General features: G+C 38.7%; 3 protein-coding genes across 3 annotated transcripts; 2 read left to right on the plus strand and 1 right to left on the minus strand.

The window, feature by feature from the left end:
- Positions 1 to 1,431: 1,431 nt before the first annotated feature.
- On the minus strand, positions 1,432 to 6,722 carry lg15h11orf54 (linkage group 15 C11orf54 homolog). Its single transcript, XM_044139728.1, has 9 exons — positions 6,594 to 6,722; positions 4,653 to 4,764; positions 4,463 to 4,561; positions 4,291 to 4,364; positions 3,886 to 3,987; positions 3,621 to 3,797; positions 3,249 to 3,398; positions 2,133 to 2,249; positions 1,432 to 2,048 (listed from the first exon to the last, which is right to left on the minus strand). Exons 2-9 carry the CDS (start codon positions 4,717 to 4,719, stop codon positions 1,875 to 1,877), a joined length of 960 nt encoding a protein of 319 aa, XP_043995663.1. The 5' UTR covers positions 4,720 to 4,764; positions 6,594 to 6,722; the 3' UTR covers positions 1,432 to 1,874.
- Positions 6,697 to 10,560, plus strand: LOC122844367 (eukaryotic translation initiation factor 5B-like). Its single transcript, XM_044139727.1, has 5 exons — positions 6,697 to 6,884; positions 6,975 to 7,230; positions 7,317 to 7,444; positions 8,142 to 8,181; positions 8,268 to 10,560. Exons 1-5 carry the CDS (start codon positions 6,709 to 6,711, stop codon positions 10,311 to 10,313), a joined length of 2,646 nt encoding a protein of 881 aa, XP_043995662.1. The 5' UTR covers positions 6,697 to 6,708; the 3' UTR covers positions 10,314 to 10,560.
- A 151-nt stretch (positions 10,561 to 10,711) lies between these two features.
- Positions 10,712 to 21,294, plus strand: aspa (aspartoacylase). The gene is made up of 6 exons (XM_044139729.1): positions 10,712 to 11,857; positions 14,896 to 15,091; positions 17,548 to 17,641; positions 18,276 to 18,383; positions 19,725 to 19,834; positions 20,234 to 21,294. Exons 1-6 carry the CDS (start codon positions 11,598 to 11,600, stop codon positions 20,423 to 20,425), a joined length of 960 nt encoding a protein of 319 aa, XP_043995664.1. The 5' UTR covers positions 10,712 to 11,597; the 3' UTR covers positions 20,426 to 21,294.
- Positions 21,295 to 22,156: the final 862 nt, after the last annotated feature.

Below are 22,156 nucleotides of genomic sequence, written 5' to 3' on the forward strand. Positions count from 1 at the left end.
TTCTTTTTCAACAGATACATATTTTAGCTCCACCAGCTTTAAAAAAATAGAGTTTTTTCCTCGTTCTTTTGGATTTTACAGGAGGTCTTGGCTTTGACTAGGACATTCTATCAGGTATATGGCTTAATATAATCAATGTTTGTCATTTTTAGCCTTTAACATTTATTTCACACTACCCATCTTCCCATCACCTCTGACAAGCTTCCTTGTACCAGCTGGAAAACATCCCACAGCTATCGCCGTCATGTTTTACCATGAAGACTATTTACAATGATGCCAAGTGTTCACTTCCATATACTAAAAAATTTAACGTACAAGTAAATAAAATAAAAGTGGAAATCACAAATGTAAGATTTACAAAAAGGCTAAAATGGAGCAGTTTGAATTTCCAGAGGAATTGATGTCCTAACTCAGAGTGTGAAAACGTCAACAAGGTAACAGCTCATCTAAATCAAATATAATACTGCAGTTCTGAGTGGAACCCTACAGCTTAGACTGAATGGTGTTTCTTTCTGCGGTCATGTAAAGCAACATACTGTGAGCTCCAAAATAACAGGAAATATTTTCTGCACATCTGAGTCACATTTAATGAGGCACAGTTTGCATCAATTGAGGAACTATTTCTCGATTTCTCAATAGGCAAATTACAACATTCTTTGTAGGGAATCATGGTGACAAGGTCTTGCTCCTTGTGGTCAATTCATGAAGTTCGGGATTTCTTTAAAATCCCAGCTGCAGTCACCTGCAGATCTACAGACAGCTTAGAAATAAGGAAAGGTATATCATCTGGGCCAAGAGCAACAGAATTATTTTCTCTTTACAGATTTTGAGAACAGTTGGGACGAGAATATTTTGCAAATAGACATTTTAGTCTGCACAGTAAATGAGTTGGTTTCTTGTCTTAAAAACTATATAGAAACAACATTTGACTCTTCAGTTTCTTTTCAGTGTCCTGCGCTCGTAGAGCTTGTCCACATTGACAGATTTGACATTGTAACTTCAGCTCTAGCTGAAGACCTACACACACACACATGTTCTGTCTTTCCTATTGCACATACACATCTAACACATACCTATTTACTCACTCACTCCATACAAGTGAAGATTTCTTGCCACATTGTTCAGGACCTTGTTGTCACGTGGTGCTGAATTTTTATTTTCTCCCTACAATTTCTTGTCTTTTAAAGATCAACACCCATCAGCCTGACTCAAATGTCATGTCCTCTTGACGTTCCCATTCTGAATAGATGGTAAGAGAAACAAGCCGTTCGGAACAAGCTGTTTACGTAGCGATGCCGAGAGATTATCTGGTTCTGGACAATCTGGTCACAGTCGCATTCTGTACAATAAGTTAGCCGAGTAGGAGAGATGACAAACTGGCAAATGAAAAGTTTTTCTGTTAGACGGGTGACAGGAGTTCAGAGACTTAGCTGTAAAAGGGATGCGAGTTTATTATGTCATTACATACTGAAAATGTAGCTGAGCAATGATAAAATACAAACTGAGATCATCTTCTTTCAGGATAATTCACCTTCTAGAATTTACTGCATTATTCATTTAGACAGTATTTTAAAATTTGAAATACTTGTATCCCATGATCAAAGAATTTTCCCCAGATGTTGGTGAATCTGAATGAGACATCATTCATACTTTTTAAATCATATTACGATTGAAGCATCAAGGTCCTCGAAGCACTTTTTTCACAGAGACAATGTCAGTACACTACAAATAACTTCCTTTGACAATTGTTCGTCAACAGCAGACTTGATTTAAAATCAGAAATGATTAGGATGGACATATAAATTGCGTACTATCAGTACGATGTACTTATACAGCCAAACCTCCATTGTCATCACTGTTTATGAAGGTTCTTTTCAATCTCGACCAACAGTGTGTGTGTCTTTGGGTCTGTCAATGCGATAGACGAACTCTGCGGGGAGGAAGTAGCCCAGGTACTCCACGGTGTCGGGCGTGGTGTCGATATAGTAGTGACCACCTTCTCCGTGGTGGCTGAAGCCATGGGTGTGCTCCACACGCAAATCCAAGCCCTGGAAACCCAGGACAAAAGAAAGTGACTGCAAACGCCACAATCTGTTCTTCAGCATCTTTACTGAGCTGCTTGCTTTACTCACAGGGTCTCTGGATACGAGCACAGACTGGCAGATGAGCGGAGCGCTGACCTCAAAGTGCTTCAGCCAGCGGTTGACTTCGTCGTCGGTGTTGAGAGGGCAGGCTGAGAACTCCCTCGGCTATCGATGATCCAAAGCACAGAAATAAATCAGTGAATCGTCAGGCCTGGTTTCAGAGACCAGTGAACCATCATCAGCAAGACAATGTTTATTCTGCGCATAACAAATGTTGAATGGCACCTTTCTCTTCTTATTGCACCTGACTCTAGGTGGGTCCACTTCCCTTTCAACAACGTTGTCCGATGTTTCCATTTCAATGGACTGCATTCTTCTCTCTTCTTTGGATTCTTAGATATATCACTTTTTCTTGTAAATGCTGTGAATATCTCACTCTTGCTCAGTGTCAGTATTCAACAGAGTAGTGACTCAAACAAAACTGAACGTGTCTCGAACGGCTGCTCAGCGGCTGTGACAAAGTTTGATCAACATGACGAGCCTAAATAGAGGTAGTGTAGTGACACTGCACTATTGTGACATCACATTGTTTTCCTTATAATTCAAAAATACTTGATTGATCCCAAAGGTAAATTAAATGTTATTAACTCAGGTTCTTCAAAAGCGCTCTTGTAGATTGTGATGGTTGTTGCAGAGAAGATCTCTTGTAGTGGTCTGTATTACAGCGAGTCTGAATTGTTTACAAGCAACATAAATAAACCCTCTTTTGGCTATCCTCTCGTCAGTTAACACCATGTTTAGAATAATAATTACACCTATAATTACATATTTTTTGCTGAATTAAGATATAATTTGATGGCTATGGAAGGCTAGTAGACTAACAAAAGACTTGGTTCTTAAGGACATAAAGAGGATCCCTTTGTTACTGCGCACTACAGGTCAGCTGGCTGAGAGAAGGACACATAAAAATAATAGAATAGTTCAGATTTTTAGCACAACAGGTAATACCAACAATAACAACTTCCCAGGCGCATCTAGACCAACTCTTTTAGAATTGGTGTTGCCACGAACATTTTGGCAATCAGCTTTGAATCAAAAACAATTAGATCAGGTTAAACTTTTTTTCTCAATGTTATCAGAATCTCAGCCTAATCCAGTATTTACCATGATGTGGATTTTAGCCTTCCCTTTCTGGATGACGAAGGTGCCTCCCAGAGCCAGGCTCTTTTCTGGATACTGCGCTTCCAGAGTCTTCCTCAGTGCTGTTACCAGACTGTTACTTCCTGTCCTCCGTTTGGCTCGCACCTCTATGACCTGGAGAGACGCACGCAGGCAGAGGGGAACGATCAGCTTCATCAGCTCCTTGACCTTCAGTTAATGTTTGAGAGCACACTTGTGATGGGGCAAAAGTGCATGCAGTTAATAACAGAGTTGGGTTAATCGTCCCCCCAAAATTACTCATTACCTTCCATTGATTTTAAAATATCTGCCTTCACTCATTTCTTGCAAGATTCACATCCACTTTGACACTGATACCTTTCCAGGCTTCCCCTCGCAGGCATATAGATTCCCCAGGAGTCCAAAGTTGCAGTCAGAGAATTTGTCACTGTACTTTTCTTGCAAACACTGACCATCAGCTGGATTGATGGAGGAGAAGTAGCTCCCGTTGACAGCTGGTCTTCCTTCAGCCTCAGTGAGAACAAGAGGCATGAGCTGTAGGACACAGTGTTCGTTTTATTAACTATTGATTTTTTTATTTTTTATTTTTTTAAATGTAAATTTCTTGCATATAATAATTTACCTCAGCGTTCATCCCAGTAATTCTGGAAGGGGCGGCTCCTGCTCCAAGGATAAAAGCTCCCGGTAGCTCCAGCTCCTTGGATATTACGTTCATATTGTATTCCTAACATAACATAAGGACAAAGAGTGAAAAACTCTTTATTAAAATGGACAGCATTTTTTTTTTGTATCTCTGCAAGGACTGCTCTTAAGTTGCATTTTATTTTTTACAGCACTTTACAATTTTACAATTTATAGCATTTTATATTTTATTTTATTTATCTACAACTAGTTGTTACTGTGTTTTGTCTCTATGCTGCAACTGCGAAGTAATTTCCCTGCTGGGATGAATAAAGTACTTCTATTCTATTCTATTCTATGCAAAATCTGCAAGCTATGCATAAAAAATAAAGATAAAATAAAAAACCTTATGTGTTTGAGGCAAAGGGATCAGATATGGTACACCTCCAACATCAGTAATGCGAGGTTTACCACACAGACCTTCAGGACATGAACAGAAAAGGCAAAGAAATGTAACAAATACTCCAGGACAGCATTATTCAAGAATTTTTATTCCTGAATTTTGATCTATGAAATACCTTTGACAGGAAAAAGGAAAGGCTCCTTGGTGAGATCTGGACATTCCACAACGCTCACTTGAACTTCTGCAAAATTGGCTTCCAGCCCAGCCTGCAACACTGTAACCAGCAAGCAGCGCTGTCAAACTGAAAACCCAATTTTATAAACATGCATGGGGAACTTTGTCTCTCTTTCTCTAGTGGTCCCTACCTCCTCGCAGCTCTTCGAGGGCCGGGGCGTGCAGCTGGACTTTCTCTGTTTTGCTGATGTCTGCCATAACTTCTTCCACGGTGACAGTGAATCAGTTCTGGGGCTGTTAGCTCTGCGGAGACAAGCAGGAACAGTTAGGGTTAAAGTCCAACCAAAGAGAAAACACAGGCGAGAAGATTCCTCCTCATTTCCGGTTTACAACTGGGAAAACTAAGATTTTTTGTTTGTTTGTTTGTTTTATTTCAAACAAATAATATTGGAAAATTTGTCTTGAATAACAACAAGCATTTATCAGATATATCATTGTATATGCAGCTATATATGTTAGTTTTAGTTCTAACAACAGCATTCACTAAGAACGAAATGTATAATATTTCAAATGTTAACATGTAGCGAACTGGCGAAATATTGATCGTAGAAATCTCTACAACAGACTTCTTGGATTAGTAAAGTACTTTCTACAAAGTCACTTAGATGCACTAAAGTTGATTTGTCTCAAAAAGAAATTGTGAATGTGAAGCCTTAAATGTTGTTGTTTTTTCCCATAAGAGATAATATAAACAACAACTATTACTTTTATTATTATTATTATTATTATTATTATTATTATTATTATTATTATTATTATTATTATTATTATTATTATTATTATTATTATTATTATTGTTAGTTATTAGTTCTAACACAGCATTCACTAAGATACGAAATGTATAATATTTAGGAAACATATTAACTACACATGTAGCGAACTGGCGAAATATTGATCGTAGAAATCTCTACAACAGACTTCTTGGATTAGTAAAGTACTTTCTACAAAGTCACTTAGATGCACTAAAGTTGATTTGTCTCAAAAAGAAATTGTGAATGTGAAGCCTTAAATGTTGGTTTTTTTCCCCATAAGAGATAATATAAACAACAACTATTACTTTTATTATTATTATTATTATTATTATTATTATTATTATTATTATTATTATTATTATTATTATTATTATTAACGTAACCATGTAAAGAGGTGACCAAGATACAGCGGTAGTGCATTTTTTAGGAAACATATTTAGAATATTGACAATATTGTAAATGTAAGATGTAAATTCACATCTTAAGCCTTCAATTCCAGCAGAATGTATATCCATTCCATTCCATCTGCTTGATTCAGTCCTACAAATATTTTTAGATTAATTGCCAAGACAAAATAATCAAGCAAACATACTAAAGTTCTTGAGTCACTTTTTGGATAAACTGTACTTTTAGGAACAGTTTTACAATGCAGTCTTGCTTTTAATATATTATTTTTAAAGTATTGATACTCAGAATATCAAAATAGTCTTGAGTAATATTTCTGGATGTGACTAACTCCAGTGAATGAAGAGCAGAAATATTTTATTTAATGCAGATACAGACACATGCCTACAGAACATACAAAGCAACATAGATTTCTTTCTGCTTAACCTCCTGCTGTGCTATTTGGTGGTAAAATAAATACAATGTATACAACATATATTCATTTGTATTAAGGATTTCATTTCAGTCTTTAAAATGCCAAAATCTGCCCAGATTTCTATACTAAAAAACAACTCATTATTAAGTTATTACTTGAGCAACTTTAAATTTTTTTTTTTTTTTTTAATCAATAGCATTTTTACTCTTACTAGAGTAATGTCTTGGACTTTTTACTTTTGCTTGAGTAAAAATATGTCAAAGCAGTGCTCTTACTTGAGCACGTGTTTTTGGTACTTTACTCCCCTCTGCTTTGCTCCCAACGTGTTCGCGCTTCCCATATAATTTTTTTAGCTTTCGAGTGTGAGGAGTCAAAACTGCCACTCACAATATGGCGGCGAAGTTAACGCCTGACCCGGACGCTCAGGCGACGCTAAGTTCGTCACGATGCTAATGCTTAAACACTTCCCGGGTTTATCCGTACACGCGTCTTCCACTCACCGCTGTTTTGGTGCCGCTGTTTGTCTTCTTCAGACAAACCAAATGCTTCGTTCAGGGTGTTTTCCCGTCTGCATCTGCGGTGTTCGTGATTCCTCTCTAAGTTACTGCTATCACGATGTCAGAAGCAGTTCCTTCTTCCTCTTGTGTTCTCCCAGATAACTTCCCAGAAACTGATGTGGCAGCTCAGCCAGGTGACATAATGTTGGTAAACTCTCCTCCTGATGACGCGAAGGAGATATCAAATCATTTGATGTCTTCTCTGGAGCGGCACAGTGGACAGGATACAAACAGGTAAAAACTAAAATTGCCGGAGTTGCCGGAGTGAGTCTGATGTACCTTATTGTCTGATGTACCTTATTGAAAGTGTTTGTGTGTTTATAGTGATTCAGAGGACAGCTTGTTCATCACTCAGAAATGTGCACCTCAACGACGGAGGCGCTCAAACCGGAGGTCAAACTTCAGGGCCCACAGAGATTCACCAGAAGATGAATATGACGCATCCACCTCTGAGGAGGAACATCCAGAAGACGGAGAGCAGCAGCAGAAGAAAAGCTGCACAACACCGAAGTTCACCTTTCATTTCCTCAAGGAGAGAAGGGTGACGAGGTTACCATCTTATCAGAACAGAAAACTTCATGTACGACCACAAAAAGAAAACTTAAATGCCCTTTTCCTTATGTTGAAGACTTAAAAAAAGAAAGTGCACATGCATTTTGATTGCAGTATTACGCCATGGGAGGTTACTTCAGATATACGGAGCAGCTTTGGGACAGCTATCAAACAGGGGAAGATCTGCTGCTGTCTTTACCAACTGTGGACCAGGACGGAGAGGCCATATCTCCTTTGTCAGAGTAAGTTTGTTTAACCAAAACATGTACATACACTTAAAACTCTCCAACAAAATTTTGTTGAAGAGGCATAGAAAACACTTTACCTTCTATACGAGTGAGGAGTTTAGACATACCTTTGAATAATAGTGCTGCTGTTAATCAAAGGCAGATGAATGAGGTTAATCCCGTAAGACTTGTTTTTGCAAAGTTCCTTAAAAACATTAAAAAGGGCTTGCATATAAATATATTTAACCCATGAAATTTTGCTGAACAGATCAGGTGCAGTTCTGTTCAGGTAAAAGGTAATTACCTTAACCCCTCTTAAGATCTTAATTGGCAAAAAATAATATTATTTTAATATTTTTAAAAAGTCAAAGATCATCCAGTGTTTTGAGGATAGTTTTTTTTTTTCTATTCAAATGTTGGTGAAACACTCTTTTATTATGTTCTGATGACCTGGATATAAAGAGAGCAGATTTGGATGTACGTCAACCAAGAAAGTATATCGTCTTGGTAGAAGTTATATCCAAGCCATAAATTTCTCTCGAATGTTGATCACCAGATCAGTATTATCAATATCATTATTATGTCTGAAAGTCATGCTAGAAATTAAATAATGTTTCTTAATTTAGAAGCAGTTGTGCAATGGTGCTATACTTTCATTCTGGCTGTAGAGCAGTGGTAAAGAGGATAATGTTGCCCCACACTTCTGTTTCAGAGAGGAAGACGAAACTACAGAAAAAGAGATCCGAGTGGTGGTGAGTGTGCTGCTAGCTTCTAAGGAAGAAAAAAGAAAGCTTGTTAAAGTTCTTCCTGAGAACATACAATTTTTGTCAACTCACAGGAAAAGAAGCTCTTTGTGGTGTCGAAAACAAAGAACTCCCAACCTTGGTGCAATCCCAGAAAGAGATCCAGTGAAGAAACGCAACACAATGAAGAGCAGGACAATGCTGCAGGCGAGCCACAGGGAGGAGTGGGAATGATTACCCGCAGAAGATCAATGCGGATATCCTCGTTGAGGGGACTGTCCTCTTCAAAAACAAAGGAGTCAGATGAAATCCCGGAAGAGACGAAGTCGGTCGATGAACGAGTGTCAACGTCTGGAAACCTCCCTGCTGAAACTGAAATGGGAAGGAAGAGCAGATCTCGAGGAAAAGAAAGTAGACCAAGTGGTCTTATTCCTGAAGAGAATGAACGGATGCTTGGTAACGAAAGCGTCGCCACATGCCGGGGTCTGAGTGCAGAGCAGAGCGATAGAGAAGCAACGGGCCCTCATACTGGGGCAGATGAACAAACCGGTGTACGAGATGATGATATAGAGTGTAGAACAATCAAGGTAAAGAAGAGGAAGAAAGAAAAAAAGGACAGAGAAGATGACAAATGTGTAGAAGAAGGAAAAGATCAGACTCTAGAGGGAGTCGGGGGTCATCAGACTGCTCCCTCTGCAAACCTGATTATCACTGAGACAGTGGAAGCTCCTTGTATGGAGAAGAAGAAAAAGAAGAAGAAGAAACTTGAAAACCAATATCTCGGACAGGAGGCGGATGAAAAATCAGACCAACAGAAGGAGGAGGATTTTGTTGTGGTGTGTGAAACTGAAAATGTTGATACAGACTCTTTAAAGACCAACAAAGCTGCAGAGACTGTGACGAATGACGTACATGTCCCAAAGAAAAGGAAGAAAAATAAAAAATACTCTTCAGATCTGAATCAAACAGGAACAGAACAACCACAGGCAATAGATCATTCAAGTAATGGTGAAGTTTTACAGGAAATGCTGGAGTCCAATGGGTTTAAAAGAAAAAAACACAAAAAGAAAAAGAACCAGTCGCCTGATGACAATCAGACAGATGTGGACTTATCAAACGATGTTCCGACAGTGCCAGAAAATACAGACTTTGTTTATAAAAGGAAGAAAAAGAAAAAATACTCTTCAGATCTGAATCAAACATCAACAGAACAACCACAGGCAACAGATCATTCAACTAATGGTGAAGTTTTTCAGGAAATGCTAGAGTCCAATGGGTTTAAAAGAAAAAAGCACAAAAAGAAAAAGAACCAGTCGCCTGATGACAATCAGACAGATGTGGACTTATCAAACGATGCCTCGACCGTGCCAGAAAATACAGACTTTGTTTATAAAAAGAAGAAAAAGAAACATGTGTCTGACCAAGTTGGACTTGCGGAAGAAGATGAAAGTGTAGAGAAAACTCCAAAAGACAGGCAAGATATTGAACCGAAAACCAAGAAGAAGAAGAAAAAGAAGGGCGATATCAGCGAAAGTAACTCAGAGGACATGTTGGCATCTGGTGACTATTCGGAGCTTGTGCGCAAAAAGAAAAAGAAAAAGAAAAGGACTTCTTCCGTCCTTTCTGCTGATGATGAGGAACAGTCTCCATCTGCTCATGAGGGCTGTCCTGAAAAGCCTGAGGTCAGCGCTGGCGAGTTAGCCGTGGAATCAGCAGACGTTTCTGAACATTTGCAAGAATCAAAAGATGGCAAGAAGAAAAAGAAGAGGTCAGCAACTGTCCCCGAGAGTGAGGAAAGGGAGCTGGAGGAAACATCTGAAGCGCTGGTCAAGAGTAAAGAGAAACGCAAGAGAACTGAAAGGCTCACAAAAAGTTTGGAGAGCATTGAGCAATCTCAAACCGAAGAGGCGGTGGTTGTGAAGAAGAAGAAGAAGAAGAAGAAAAGCAGACAGGAGGATCCGGATGAGGAGGACAGAACAAATCCTGGGGCTGGTTGTAAGTTTAACGCAACGTCATCTAAAACATTTCCAGCAGAACTGGAGACGTCTTCCTCTCGCTGTGTGGAGAGGAAAAGAAAGCGTAATGCAAAAAGAAGACTTCATAATCCAGATAAAGACTTTCTTTCAGACTTAAACAACTGAGCAGATAGATCACGATGTCATAAGGTTTATTTACTTTTATTATGAACTATCCACTGTTTTAGGGTGACAGTGTTGAAATTTAAAACCTTTTGGGTTCTGAATTAAGTTTATTTTCTATATTTAATTTTGTATCAAAGCACTTTTACACCTGAACAGTTCTGAATAATTTTTAAATTGAGACATAATGTACAAAAACTTCAAGAATATTTACAAAAACTATACATTCAAATAAAAGAAAAAAATGTCAGGCTTGGAGACTTCTCCCTTTTTTTTTTCCTTCTAACATAAGTCATTATGGACAAACACTTCAATCCGAACTTCATCAGGTCACGAGATATATCTCCAATTTTTAAGGTCTTTGTCGCACTTTAAAGTTATAAGCTCACTTTTTATGTTCTCTTTGGTTTTTGCTTCTTCCTGTCTTATTGAATTTTCAGGCCTTGATACAAGATTTGCTTCGCAGTGGATAGTAACTAACTGTTAGTTACTAATGGTAACTAATGGTAATGTGATTCCCATTTTGAAAGGTAATGACACAAAAGTTGTAAATGAGCTAATTAGAAACTTAAAACGTGCCTGGTTCAGACTTTAGAAACGGCCAACTTCCCTGAGTTTTTTTTGGGGGGGGACACAAAAAAATATGCTGTTAATATTTTACAAAAAATTGCACCTCATATCTAAGTGGTGGGCTCATTTCACATGTGGTGGTTTTATTAAGCTACTGTTTGTAGTAATTTGTATTAATTTCAACAGCACAAAGAAATGTGAAAATTATACTTTTCTTTGGGACCAGCATTGAGTCAAAAAGATTTGTGCTTGCAAATATGCAGCCCTAACTATTAATGTTTTGTAATTTGCAACATATTTTTTAATTGTATTTATTTATTTTTTTGGTATAAGGCACCAAAACATCTCCAGGATAGAAACCCTTATTCTGGTAAATCCTGCTATGCATGGTGCCATTTTCCTTTCCCCGTTTCAATTTTATCTATCTGTTTGTCTAATAATTTTCATTTAGCTTTTTCTGTGTGTTTAGCTTAGAAAAATTGTGTTTGGGATGGCAACATGAGTGGGTGTGGCCCGGGCCGCGATTCTCCACACAGTAACAGCTGACTGAAGAGGTCGCTGGCCGAGCACGCTCCTTTACGTCAACACGCAGCCCCAACAGAGGATTTAAAACGGCTAGTCTGTGCGAGCCTCCGGTTGGAAACTTTCCAACCACGGAGAGACCAGCGCGTCAGCGGCATCCACACACCGCTCGGCAGCGGCTCCCACCTTCTAGTCATGTCCAATGGCAGCAGCAGCAACAACAACAACAACACGGCGCGGTTTGACGCGGCCAGGAGAGTGGCGATCTTCGGAGGGACTCACGGGAACGAAATGTCCGGCGTGACACTTGTTAACCTGTGGACGCAGAACAGCGCTGAGATCCAAAGAAAGGGACTGGAGATCAAGCCCTTCATCACGAACCCGAAGGCTGTGGAGAAGTGTGTTCGATACGTGGACACGGACCTGAACCGAGCCTTTACTCAGGAGAACCTCAGGTAAACAAACACTGGGTCGGATGATGGGTCTGCACGGGATTCTGCTGTTGAAACTTTGTGTTAGAGATCCACAAAATGCACCAATGACTCCAGTAGCGGTTTAGACTTGGTTTTATTCTGTTTTACGAGATATTTGAACGCACTTACGCAACATGAAGTGTTGTATGAATGACAACGATGTACAAAACAGGCGCGCGCGGGGCTAGGACGCACATTGTAACATAACTTTCACTGTATATTACAAAGGTCACCCAAGTCTTGTACCTATAGTCCTTTCTCTGTCACGTCACGTGGATCAGCATCAGCATGTTGGTATCATAGGTTGGTGTTTGTGTCCAGTAGCCAATAACAGCGGAGCGGCGTGTCCCCTCCTCCCGCGTCTCTCTCCTCCTTGGCCAGGCAGCAGTTGACTTCCAGACACCCTGCAGGAGCAACGTGAGCGGAACGTGACCGAGCTGCGCAATGATACCGAACCATTTGAGCTGTCACTTTCTGTTGTTCTGATTTCAGAAGGAGAACGGGGTATTACGCAAACGCTCGTGCAGGCTCCGTGCACGAGCGAGCCGCTTAGTTTTGGATGAAAAAAAAAAACAGAGTTGAGTGACTCAAAAAAAGAAAAAAAAGCACCTGGTTTGTCACACCGACTGGCCGCAGCCATCCCATCTATTCTGCTGTGTTGTACGTTGCAAAAACACATTTTTTGGGTCTAATTTCCGGTGGAAATATCTCACTAGACTTAAAATAACACAAACTAACTTACAAGTAACTTTTCAGCCAGATGCAGCTACTAGCTTGATTTAAGTCAGTAGTTCTTGAACATTGTTCCAAATGTAGTAGTTCCACTGGCAGATTTTTTTCACTTATAACAACGAAAAATACCATGTAGTAATTTTCCAGATCAATATAATTATCCTTATTTTAAATGGAATAAGATAATTGTAGTAAAAAAAAATTACTTTGTAATCTTTTGTTTTTGTGGTATAGCAAGGTGCTTGGTGAAAGGTTCTCCCTTCATCAGCTGCCTCCAAGTGTTTGTATATCTGACTTTTACATCACGGAGGGTTTTCCAGTATCAACGGCCTGTTTAAGCCCACACTACAGCTTCTAATAGGGGTTCATATCCAGACTTTGACTAGGTCACTTTAAAATGTTCACGATTTTGCCTTTTGTAACCATTCAGAAGCAGACTTGTTGATGTGTTATGGATGATTCTCCTGCTGTACAACCCGAGTGTGCTTGGGAAACTAATTACTAGATGTTCTACTTAATGGTTTTCTGGGAGTGAATTTTTATCAATTTAGAAAAGTAAGGCCCTCGCGTAACAAAGCAACCCCAGATCCTCATACTACCACTACCATGTTTGACATGATCAGTCACGGTAACATTCAAAGGGTATAAAGAAGCAAAGCAACTATAGGCCATAAACTACCATCACTACTGTCAGTGTGGTTCTTTTTCTGACATTACAGGTTAGCTTTACATGAAACACACCTTCCAAAAAGTTAAATCAGCAGAATATTCAGCTAAAAGTCTCAGAAATAAACAATTTTAGGTACAGTTTTGCAGCTGTTTCCAGATTGATGAATTTAAATGACTTTATCCATCCTTATATGTCTTTTGAACTTGACACTTTGTTTTGAATATTTTTGGCCTACTTCATGTTGTTAGAGGAGACAATTTATGATTTTTTTTTTTTTTTGCAAAAGTACTAGATTGGATTGGATGGCTTTGTTTCCTTAACAGACTCTTAATTTGAAAATTGGTCTTTGTTGTTGTTCATGTCTATATTTTCCCTTATTTCACGTTAAAATTTGTCGGATTTGACACATTTCAATGAGCAAAACCAGGAGAAGGACTTATTCACAGCACTGTGTTTACCCTGGCCACTAACCTTTGGTACATATTTGAAGCTTAGGCATTCCAGTGAAACTTTGGACACACACATGGATCTACAATGTTCACTCCTTAAACACACATGACTATAATCTGTCTTGTGTGTCATAAAAACAAATCTCAGACTCGCGGGAGACATTATTTTCATACTTTAGAAACAACTAATTTATATGATGTAACATGCATCTCAGTAAAACGAAATATGCAGAATTTGTACATGGATTTGCTTAGATAATCAACACGTTGTCGATATAGTAACAATTAATACATAGACTTCCATGTAGTTTTAAAGTTTGGCTGGAGTTTCTAGCTATTTAAATATTGGATAAATACTAGAAAAAGTAAAACATTGATCAGTTTGAGGATTACATTTTTACGGGTTAGGTTCACAAAAATATCCGAGCAAATCTTTCCACATCATGTCTTGTCTAAGTTTTTTTTTTTTCTGTCTTTTCCTATAACGGTCATTTATCCTCAAATTATGTGAGCGATACAATGGTTAATTTTAAAACTGTGCAGCTGCCACCCTGTTTGTCCCCTCTGAAGGAGATGAAGCTCTTTGAAGCTCTTCTAAAAACAGCTCATTAGAAAAAATTTCTCTGACAGCTCTACTTTTCCTCAAACTCAGCACCTGCACGTCTCTCAGCTGTGAACCCATATGTGCTGGAGTCCACATTTCTCCACAGCGTGCTGATGTTTGGAGAAAACGGCGTCCTACGGCCATATGCGATGTGAGTGAGAGACTGCGGACTGCAGAGGAGCTTTTTCTTAAAAAAAAATAAAAAATAATAAATAAATAATAGAAGAACTCCTGTGGTTTAGAGTTTTCCAGACCAGTGGTTGTTTTTGAAATGCATTAGAACGAGCCGATTGAAGTTGAGAGAGAAGCACTTTCGGTGGGAGTTTAACCTGAAAACAAACTCACAGATATTTTGGTCCAAACACACAAGACCATGAAAATGAGCCTTTACTCTTCCACCCCGATGGATCCACAACTGATTTTTCACAAGCGAGATCCCTGTGTGTACACACAAGCCACAGCTGCGCAGTGCAGACATCTTGTTTTAAACAAATTGCCCGTCAAACCTGTTGCTGTTCCTACATGTTTGAAGCCCTAAACACTTGACACCGTTTGTGTCGTACAGCGCAACAGGAGGCGACGAGCTGCCCTACGAGGTGCAGAGGGCCCAGGAGATCAACAGGATGTTCGGACCCAAAGGAAGCGCCGAAGCCTACGACGTGATCTTCGACCTCCACAACACCACGTCCAACATGGGCTGCACTCTGATCCTGGAGAGCTCCAAAGACGCCTTCAATCTGCAGATGATGAATTACATAAAGGTGATGGTCTCTCTCAGCAGTTTTAAGTCGACCTTTAGGATGTTAGTTTGAAGAAAGGCCTACCAGGCATATAGTTTCTTACAAAATTATTTTTCCACATTTTTGTTACTGCCACAAAGCTGTACATGGGGGGTTTTATATAATAAAGCTCAGATAGAAGAATCCTCATGAAGTGTCAGAAATAAAAGAACTGCTGAAAGAAAGCCAAAGTAATCCCAATTTGCAGCTTGCAAAACAAATCACGCAGAAGACGACACATATATGTGGAGGAAGGTACTCTGGTTACACGAGACCAAAATCAAAAGTTTCTGACCTGCATGCAAAAGCCACCTGCGATAGAAAACCAAACATTAAGCACAACGGTGTGGTGAAGCATCATTATGGTATCGGCATCATGCTGCTGGACATATTAAGTCCAAAAAGGATAACAGGAGTAGATTAGAGGCTGCAAAAATCTGAGATGGCAGCAGAGCTTCAGGGTTACGGTTGTTAGCAGCGTGTTTTTTTTAATTTTTTTTATTATAAGTGTTAAGGGAGCTAAATATAATAGCATTCTACATTTTTTGGGATATTTGTGAAAAATGTAGAAAATCGCTTTTCTTGTTTCTTTCACCGTTCAATTGTTTGTGTTGGCCTATCGCATTAAATCCTAATAAAATACAATTAAATTAATGGGTACAGAGTACATTTTAACACAGAGATGATTCCTCCTGTGAGTTGTGTATTTGGAAAACGTTTTTTATTTTGGACTAAATTGTGTAAGAAAAAAAAAAGAGAACTATGAAGACAAGGAGTTGCTGGTTCTCTCTACATTTCCAGTCAGTGATTTACTAAGATTTGTGGTCTATAATCAGATCCGGTTAGAATACGTTACCAATAAAATGACCTGCTTAGCTTTACCGTGTTGGGGAGGAAAGGCTACGTGAAGGATTAACCAAGTAAAACTAATCAACTTTGGCCGGTATGTGCTTGTACTAGCCTGAGAAAAAAAAGATTGTTTTTAAAAAAAAACAAAAAAACAAAAACAATTAGACCTGCTTGGTGCTTGTTCTGCATGTAATAAAGTCTTTTAACCATGACGTTGCTAGGGGAGACATTATTTATTAGCTTAGTTGTTCTAATGAAAAAAGCAGGGCTCTTTTAAACAACATAAAAAGGAATGAAGACATATCACCAGAGAGCTACAAAATAGCAATTTTAGAAGCATTAATTATTGCAACAAAGTTTTGTTATAAAACTAAGGAATCTGAGTGTTCTAACTCTCAGTATTTCACAGGAAGGAATATTTTATTCCTTAAATTTTCAGTAATCGGGTAACATTTAGAATTCATTCTGCTATCTTTGAAAAATCCTAAAAAACAAACAAACCAGCAGTTCCTTTTGATGCAGGAGAAACATTGCTGAGACAAGCAAGAAAAATCTAAAATATAATTAAAAAGGCTGAATCGGCTGTTTATATACACAGAAAATTTTGTTGCATGAATCCAAAGTAGTTACCACTAAAATCAGAGTACATAAAATACACCCAAAATCCTTGTACTTATTTTGATGTGCATTCTTAAAGGCTTTTTGCAGCTTATGCATGGCCATGCTGCAAAGCCTTTCTATATTTACCTCCTGCCTGATGTGCTCAGTTAAATCCACGCCGCTGGTTTGAGAACGGCGGACATTTTCTTGTAGTGTTGTTTGACTCCTCTAAGGATAATTTAAGCAGATGGGCAACATGGTCACTAAGAATCTATGTGAATGTTTCTCTGCATGCTCTTGGGAGAGTTATTACAGAAGATTTTCTTACACTAATCTCTGATTAAAAACAATCTTCGCAGTTCAGTTTTACTATCCACACCTTGATTCCTGCCAGACGTGTACAACGTTGAAATCATTTTCCCGTCAGTTTCCAAAACCACCTAAAAATACATAAATAAATATATATTTTTTTATTCCAAAACTTTTTGGATGTGCTAGTCTGGCGCTGCATTGCTACTCGAGGATTTGAACAACTTGCAGTAATTAAGGGAACCATGAACTCTGCTGTTTACGTAGACCTGAATGGCTAAAAATAAATAGTTTGTAGTTTTTATTTGAGTTACATTTGATTAAACTAAAAAAATAAGAATCAATACATTTGTTAGTGAGCTATACAGCTAGCTAGCTTGTTTGCTAGCTAGCTGTCTGTATCGCTCACTAACTATACAGACACTAGCTATCAGCTAGCTAGCTGATATGTCAAAATACAGGCACGCTTGCTAGCTAACTAATGAAAACCCAAAATGAGAGCACAACACTGTTTCACAGCACTGTTTGTGTCATGTTTGTTCCTAGAGGAATTGGTTCTGATGTAATTTTCCACTTTGTCGAGCAGAAACCTAAAGCATTTGACTGTGTTGCATAAGTCTTTGTCATAAAAGCTTCTTTTTCTTTTTATATGACGTTCTTGTTGGTTTTTGTTTTCACAGAAAGCCTTCGCTCCTGCTAGTTGTCTTGTTCTCCTGAATGAACACCCTCTGCTGAAATATTCCACCTCTCGCTCTGTGGCCAAGCACCCTGTTGGTGAGTCTCTGACTCTCCAGGGATTTTCTCTGCTCTTTCAAATAGTTTACAATGTAGAATCAAGGTTAGTATCAAAGAGCAGTGAAATAACTGAAACTTTTGAAGTGATTTATTTGTCAATGTAAAGATTACGTACTTCCAGTCTGACATTCATTTGTACGTATATTCATCATCTTTGGTCGACATTGTAAGAATTTAGAGCTTTTTAATGATTTTTGATGTGAAAAGTTGTCAAACTTTAAGGCAGAATAACACCAGGTCTTTTTTGTTAAACCACATAGTTTCTTTTCAACTTGGTAAAAAAAAAAAAAAAAAGCATTTAGCTAATTATTGGGAGGTACACAGATACTTTTGAGGCTGTATGTTAGATTTTTACCTATAGGGTCATTGTGCGCCCAATTCTTGTTTTGAAAAATTCTTTAAATTGGTTTGTATAATAATTCCACCTGAAAAAAGAATGATTCCAATAAATCCCCAAATTACCGACGGTCATTATCGCAGTGAATAACTGTTCATGGGAGATAAATTCCCTCTGCTTTATGCAAATAGGTGTCTCTGCCATCTGCTACCTGCTCCTGTATGAGGCATCTGATGATTCTTCATAACGTCAACCTTTTGGATTGTTTCGTTGCAGGAATGGAAGTGGGTCCTCAGCCTCAAGGGGTTTTAAGAAGTAACATCTTTGAAGCTATGAGGGTCATCCTCAAACATGCCCTGGACTTCATCTCTCTCTTTAACGAAGGTAGAGCTTTTGAAGCCGCTCTGTTTTGCTGCGAAACTCTGATGATGACGTAAGACTTTGCGTTTACTAAACTGTGACTGTTGGGCTAAAACAGAAGCTTATGTAAACATAAGTTGTCATACGGTCTATTTAAAAATAATAATAATAATAAAAACTTGCCTTTCAATGACTCAGTGATAAATCGTCTGCCATGTTCTAGAAAAAGAAACATTTTGTAATAAAATAAATGTCCATGAAGCTGACTCATCTCTACATTTCTTCTGATCTGGCTCGTCAATCCGCCGCTCTGCTCTCTCATCCCGCTTGAAGCCACTGAACACTGTGCTTTCCTTCCCTTTACATAAGCCCAGCTGCCTGTGCCAAGTCCCAGTTGCAGCCTGTTTGTCTCCCCTGACTGTCCTGCTGTTGGAACGGGCCCTCTTGTTGGGAGCCAGTTGCTTTCCGTGTCGTGAGAGCGCGGCTGCCAATGTTGCAGTAACCTTCTGTCGCGGGACCACACCGGCGCTAATGAATGCCCCAGCATAGTGATGAATCGATGTTCCTGAGCATTGAAGCCGAACGCCTCGATGAAACGACCGATTTGGTTTTAAGAAATCCTTCCATCACAGCTGAAAAGGGCACTTTACTCCATGAGGACACCGGGCACTCGTGGTTCCTTTGGCAATGATTGAAATGTATTACTAACAGCTGTTCTGTGAAGGCCTCTGAGATTCGTTGGAGAACAAACATCGTCAGGAAAGCCTAGGAATAAAGCAGATGGGTCAGAGAAAACGCTGTAGAGACGTTTAAAGCAGGAGTTGATTATAGAATAAGGAACTTGTTCAATCCAGCATCTGAAAGTTGGCTGGATAGTATTTCTCAACTGCAAACCTGAGGTATGCAATACTGCATGTTTTGGTGTTGATTTGATACTAAATTAATACACCCAATACCGGTACTGATACCGATACTTTTTTTGTTTGAGTTTGCCACATCGTCAAACTCTTGACCTTCCGGTGTTTTGTGGTTTTTCCTTTGACTTATTTTTCTTCAAAAGAAGGACAGAATTTCGATAAAGTTTATAGCTGTCTGCAAAATAATTCAGCGACATATTATGAAGATTTGTGTGCAGAATGAGGGGAAAAAAGAAGAGATTTCCTCTAATTTACAGTTCTGTGCTACGTTGTGTTGGTCCAAGAAAATACATTGAGATTTGACTGAAGATCAACCAGAAAGAACACTTTAGTCGACATTACGTTTTTTCTTCCTAGCTCAAGATGCTGTGTCTTAAGTTAGAGTCAGACCCATTCATATGTCAGATTCTGTCCTAAACACAGAGTGTGTCTCCTGTGTGTCGGCTAGGAATGGAGTTTCCTCCATGTACGGTGGAAGTCTTCCGGGTCTTGGAGAGGATGGACTACCCCAGGGATGCCAACGGGAACATTATTGCCATGGTTCACCCCAACCTGCAGGTAAAAGGGTGAAGGCAAATATACTGTGCCTGTAAAAAGTATTAATTTTCTTGGATAATATACTATTTTTATTGCTTCTACAAATTAATCACAATCAACAAAATGTCCCCTTCTTGACAAAATTATCAAAAAAAAACCCAAATTTCTTCAAAAATAACGACAACTGAATAAAAACGTGTAACATAAAATAAGTAACTGCATAGATATTCACCCCTTTTATAGTGACTGGCCAAATTCGTCATCATCCGACAGGTGAATACTTTGATATTCTCTGTATAGCTCCCTTCAAGTTCATTGGGATTGATTTCTGATATGTTATTTGGAAGGAGGAAATTAAACTTTTAGTTGATGTGAAAGTCAAATTACTTCCCCAACGGCCGTTGTTTGTTGTTGTTTCAGGACTGTGACTGGGAGCCGCTGAACCCTGGCGACCCAATGTTCCAAACGTTTGACGGGAAGTCCATCCACTACCAAGGCTCCAGCACCGTTTATCCCACTTTTATTAATGAGGCAGCCTACTACGAGAAACAACAGGCGTTTGTGACCACCAGGCGAGAAACCTTGGCTGCGAGTGCCATCAGGAAAGCATGAAGTGTTCTCCGGAAAGGCAGAAAAAAAAAAAAACAGCAACAAAAAAAAAAATCCCAATAAAACATCAAAACCCTGCAGAGATATGTAAGTAGATTTTGCACAGGTTGCAAATCAAAACGCTCTGTGCAAAATAACATTCTGATTCCATTTTCATCTTTTTAATATAAGAAAAATCAATTAACTATGCAAAAATTCACCTATTAAGCTAAGTATTTATGATACTGTCCATTTATTTACATTAAATGAACTGAACTTTTATAAGTGTTTTAAAGGCCAGGCCTCATTACTGTTGGCTCATTAAACATTCCAAACACACTCTTTGAGTTTCCTACTGCTGCTCAGGAAGGCCATGGAAGATCAACACCTTCGACCTCTGACCCAGAACTGTTGTCTCCTGCTGGAAACGTGTATGTAAGATCTATCGGGGTGAGCTATGTGTGGCCTTTGATTCTACCTACCTTTAACTCCAGTATTGCATCTGTGGTGCTGCCCTATTGTTGCCTTATTTGGGGGGTTTCCAGAGAAACTCAACACAGCAAATTTAGAGAAGACTTTGTGTAAAACATGTCAATCCAAAAGAGGTTATTTTGAGAGATGGTACATGAGCTCTTCCTTTTACGCTCCATTGATAGTGTGAGACGTGTTTTGTAATTACATTAACATGTATTTTTTGATATGTCTATTTATGTATGTTTGATTTTAAGTATTTTCTAGAAGTCTGACGTTTTTAATGTCTTGTGCGTCTTTGTGTAATGCCGTCGTCTTAGTGTAGGTCGTTTTTCAATCAGCAATATTCCTCTGAGCACCATTTATATTAAACAGTAAAGTACTGTGACAATTATCCTTTCAATAAATGTATTACATCAGCGTGTAGGCGTTTGTTTTTCTTTGAAGAGCAGTGGGAAGATATCACCTCCCACCACAAGAGGGCGACATGCAACCACAGTTTAAAATCCAATGACGCTGCACTCTGTAGCAGTTTGATGGAGTAATCTGAAGCATTGGTAGATGGACATTATCTTACGGGTGCAACTTGAGCCAAAAGCTGGTGCAGGCACGAGGGAGAGGAAAATACATTTTCAAGTATTTAAAGAAAACCCATCAGATTTCTCACTGTCATTATTTACGAAAGTGGAAGCCAATTTATGCTGTGATTTTATACATAGATATATTACATACTGTTTTTCACGAAATTTTCATCATAATCGATGAAAGAGAGAATTTGGGTCGTTTGGGTGCCAATCAGCTCTTGGTTGTAAAAACACATTGTTGCCGTGGATATACGTTATAGCCGCTATCCGGAAGTAAGAAAAAAAAAGTAAAAATTCTTCGAGCTGAACGACATGCAAAATTAGAGTGAATAATTCTCCAGAAAAGCAAAGCCCAAAACAAAAAACCATGACGACAAGATTTGGAAAATAAAAATAAAAATCAGAACTAAAGTAACAACTCCAATGTGCTGCCATTTATTCCAGAACATCATTCTAGAAAAATCAAATAAGTCTAAATAAATAAAAGACTGATTTTCAAAGTTTTTACTGATTTATTTATCTATTTTAAGGTTTGTTTTTTTTTTTTACTCTATTGGCCTTTATTTCAAAGTGCAAAGACATTAAAGTAGGTATAAAGAGAGAGAGGGAAGACATGCAGCAAAGGTCACAAGGCTGGGACTCAAACCTGCGACGGCCGAGTAAGTCATCCTTATGTGGGTCGGGTGTATTATTTTTACTT

This window comes from Gambusia affinis, linkage group LG15 (genome assembly GCF_019740435.1).
Source record: "Gambusia affinis linkage group LG15, SWU_Gaff_1.0, whole genome shotgun sequence".
NCBI lineage: Eukaryota > Metazoa > Chordata > Actinopteri > Cyprinodontiformes > Poeciliidae > Gambusia > Gambusia affinis.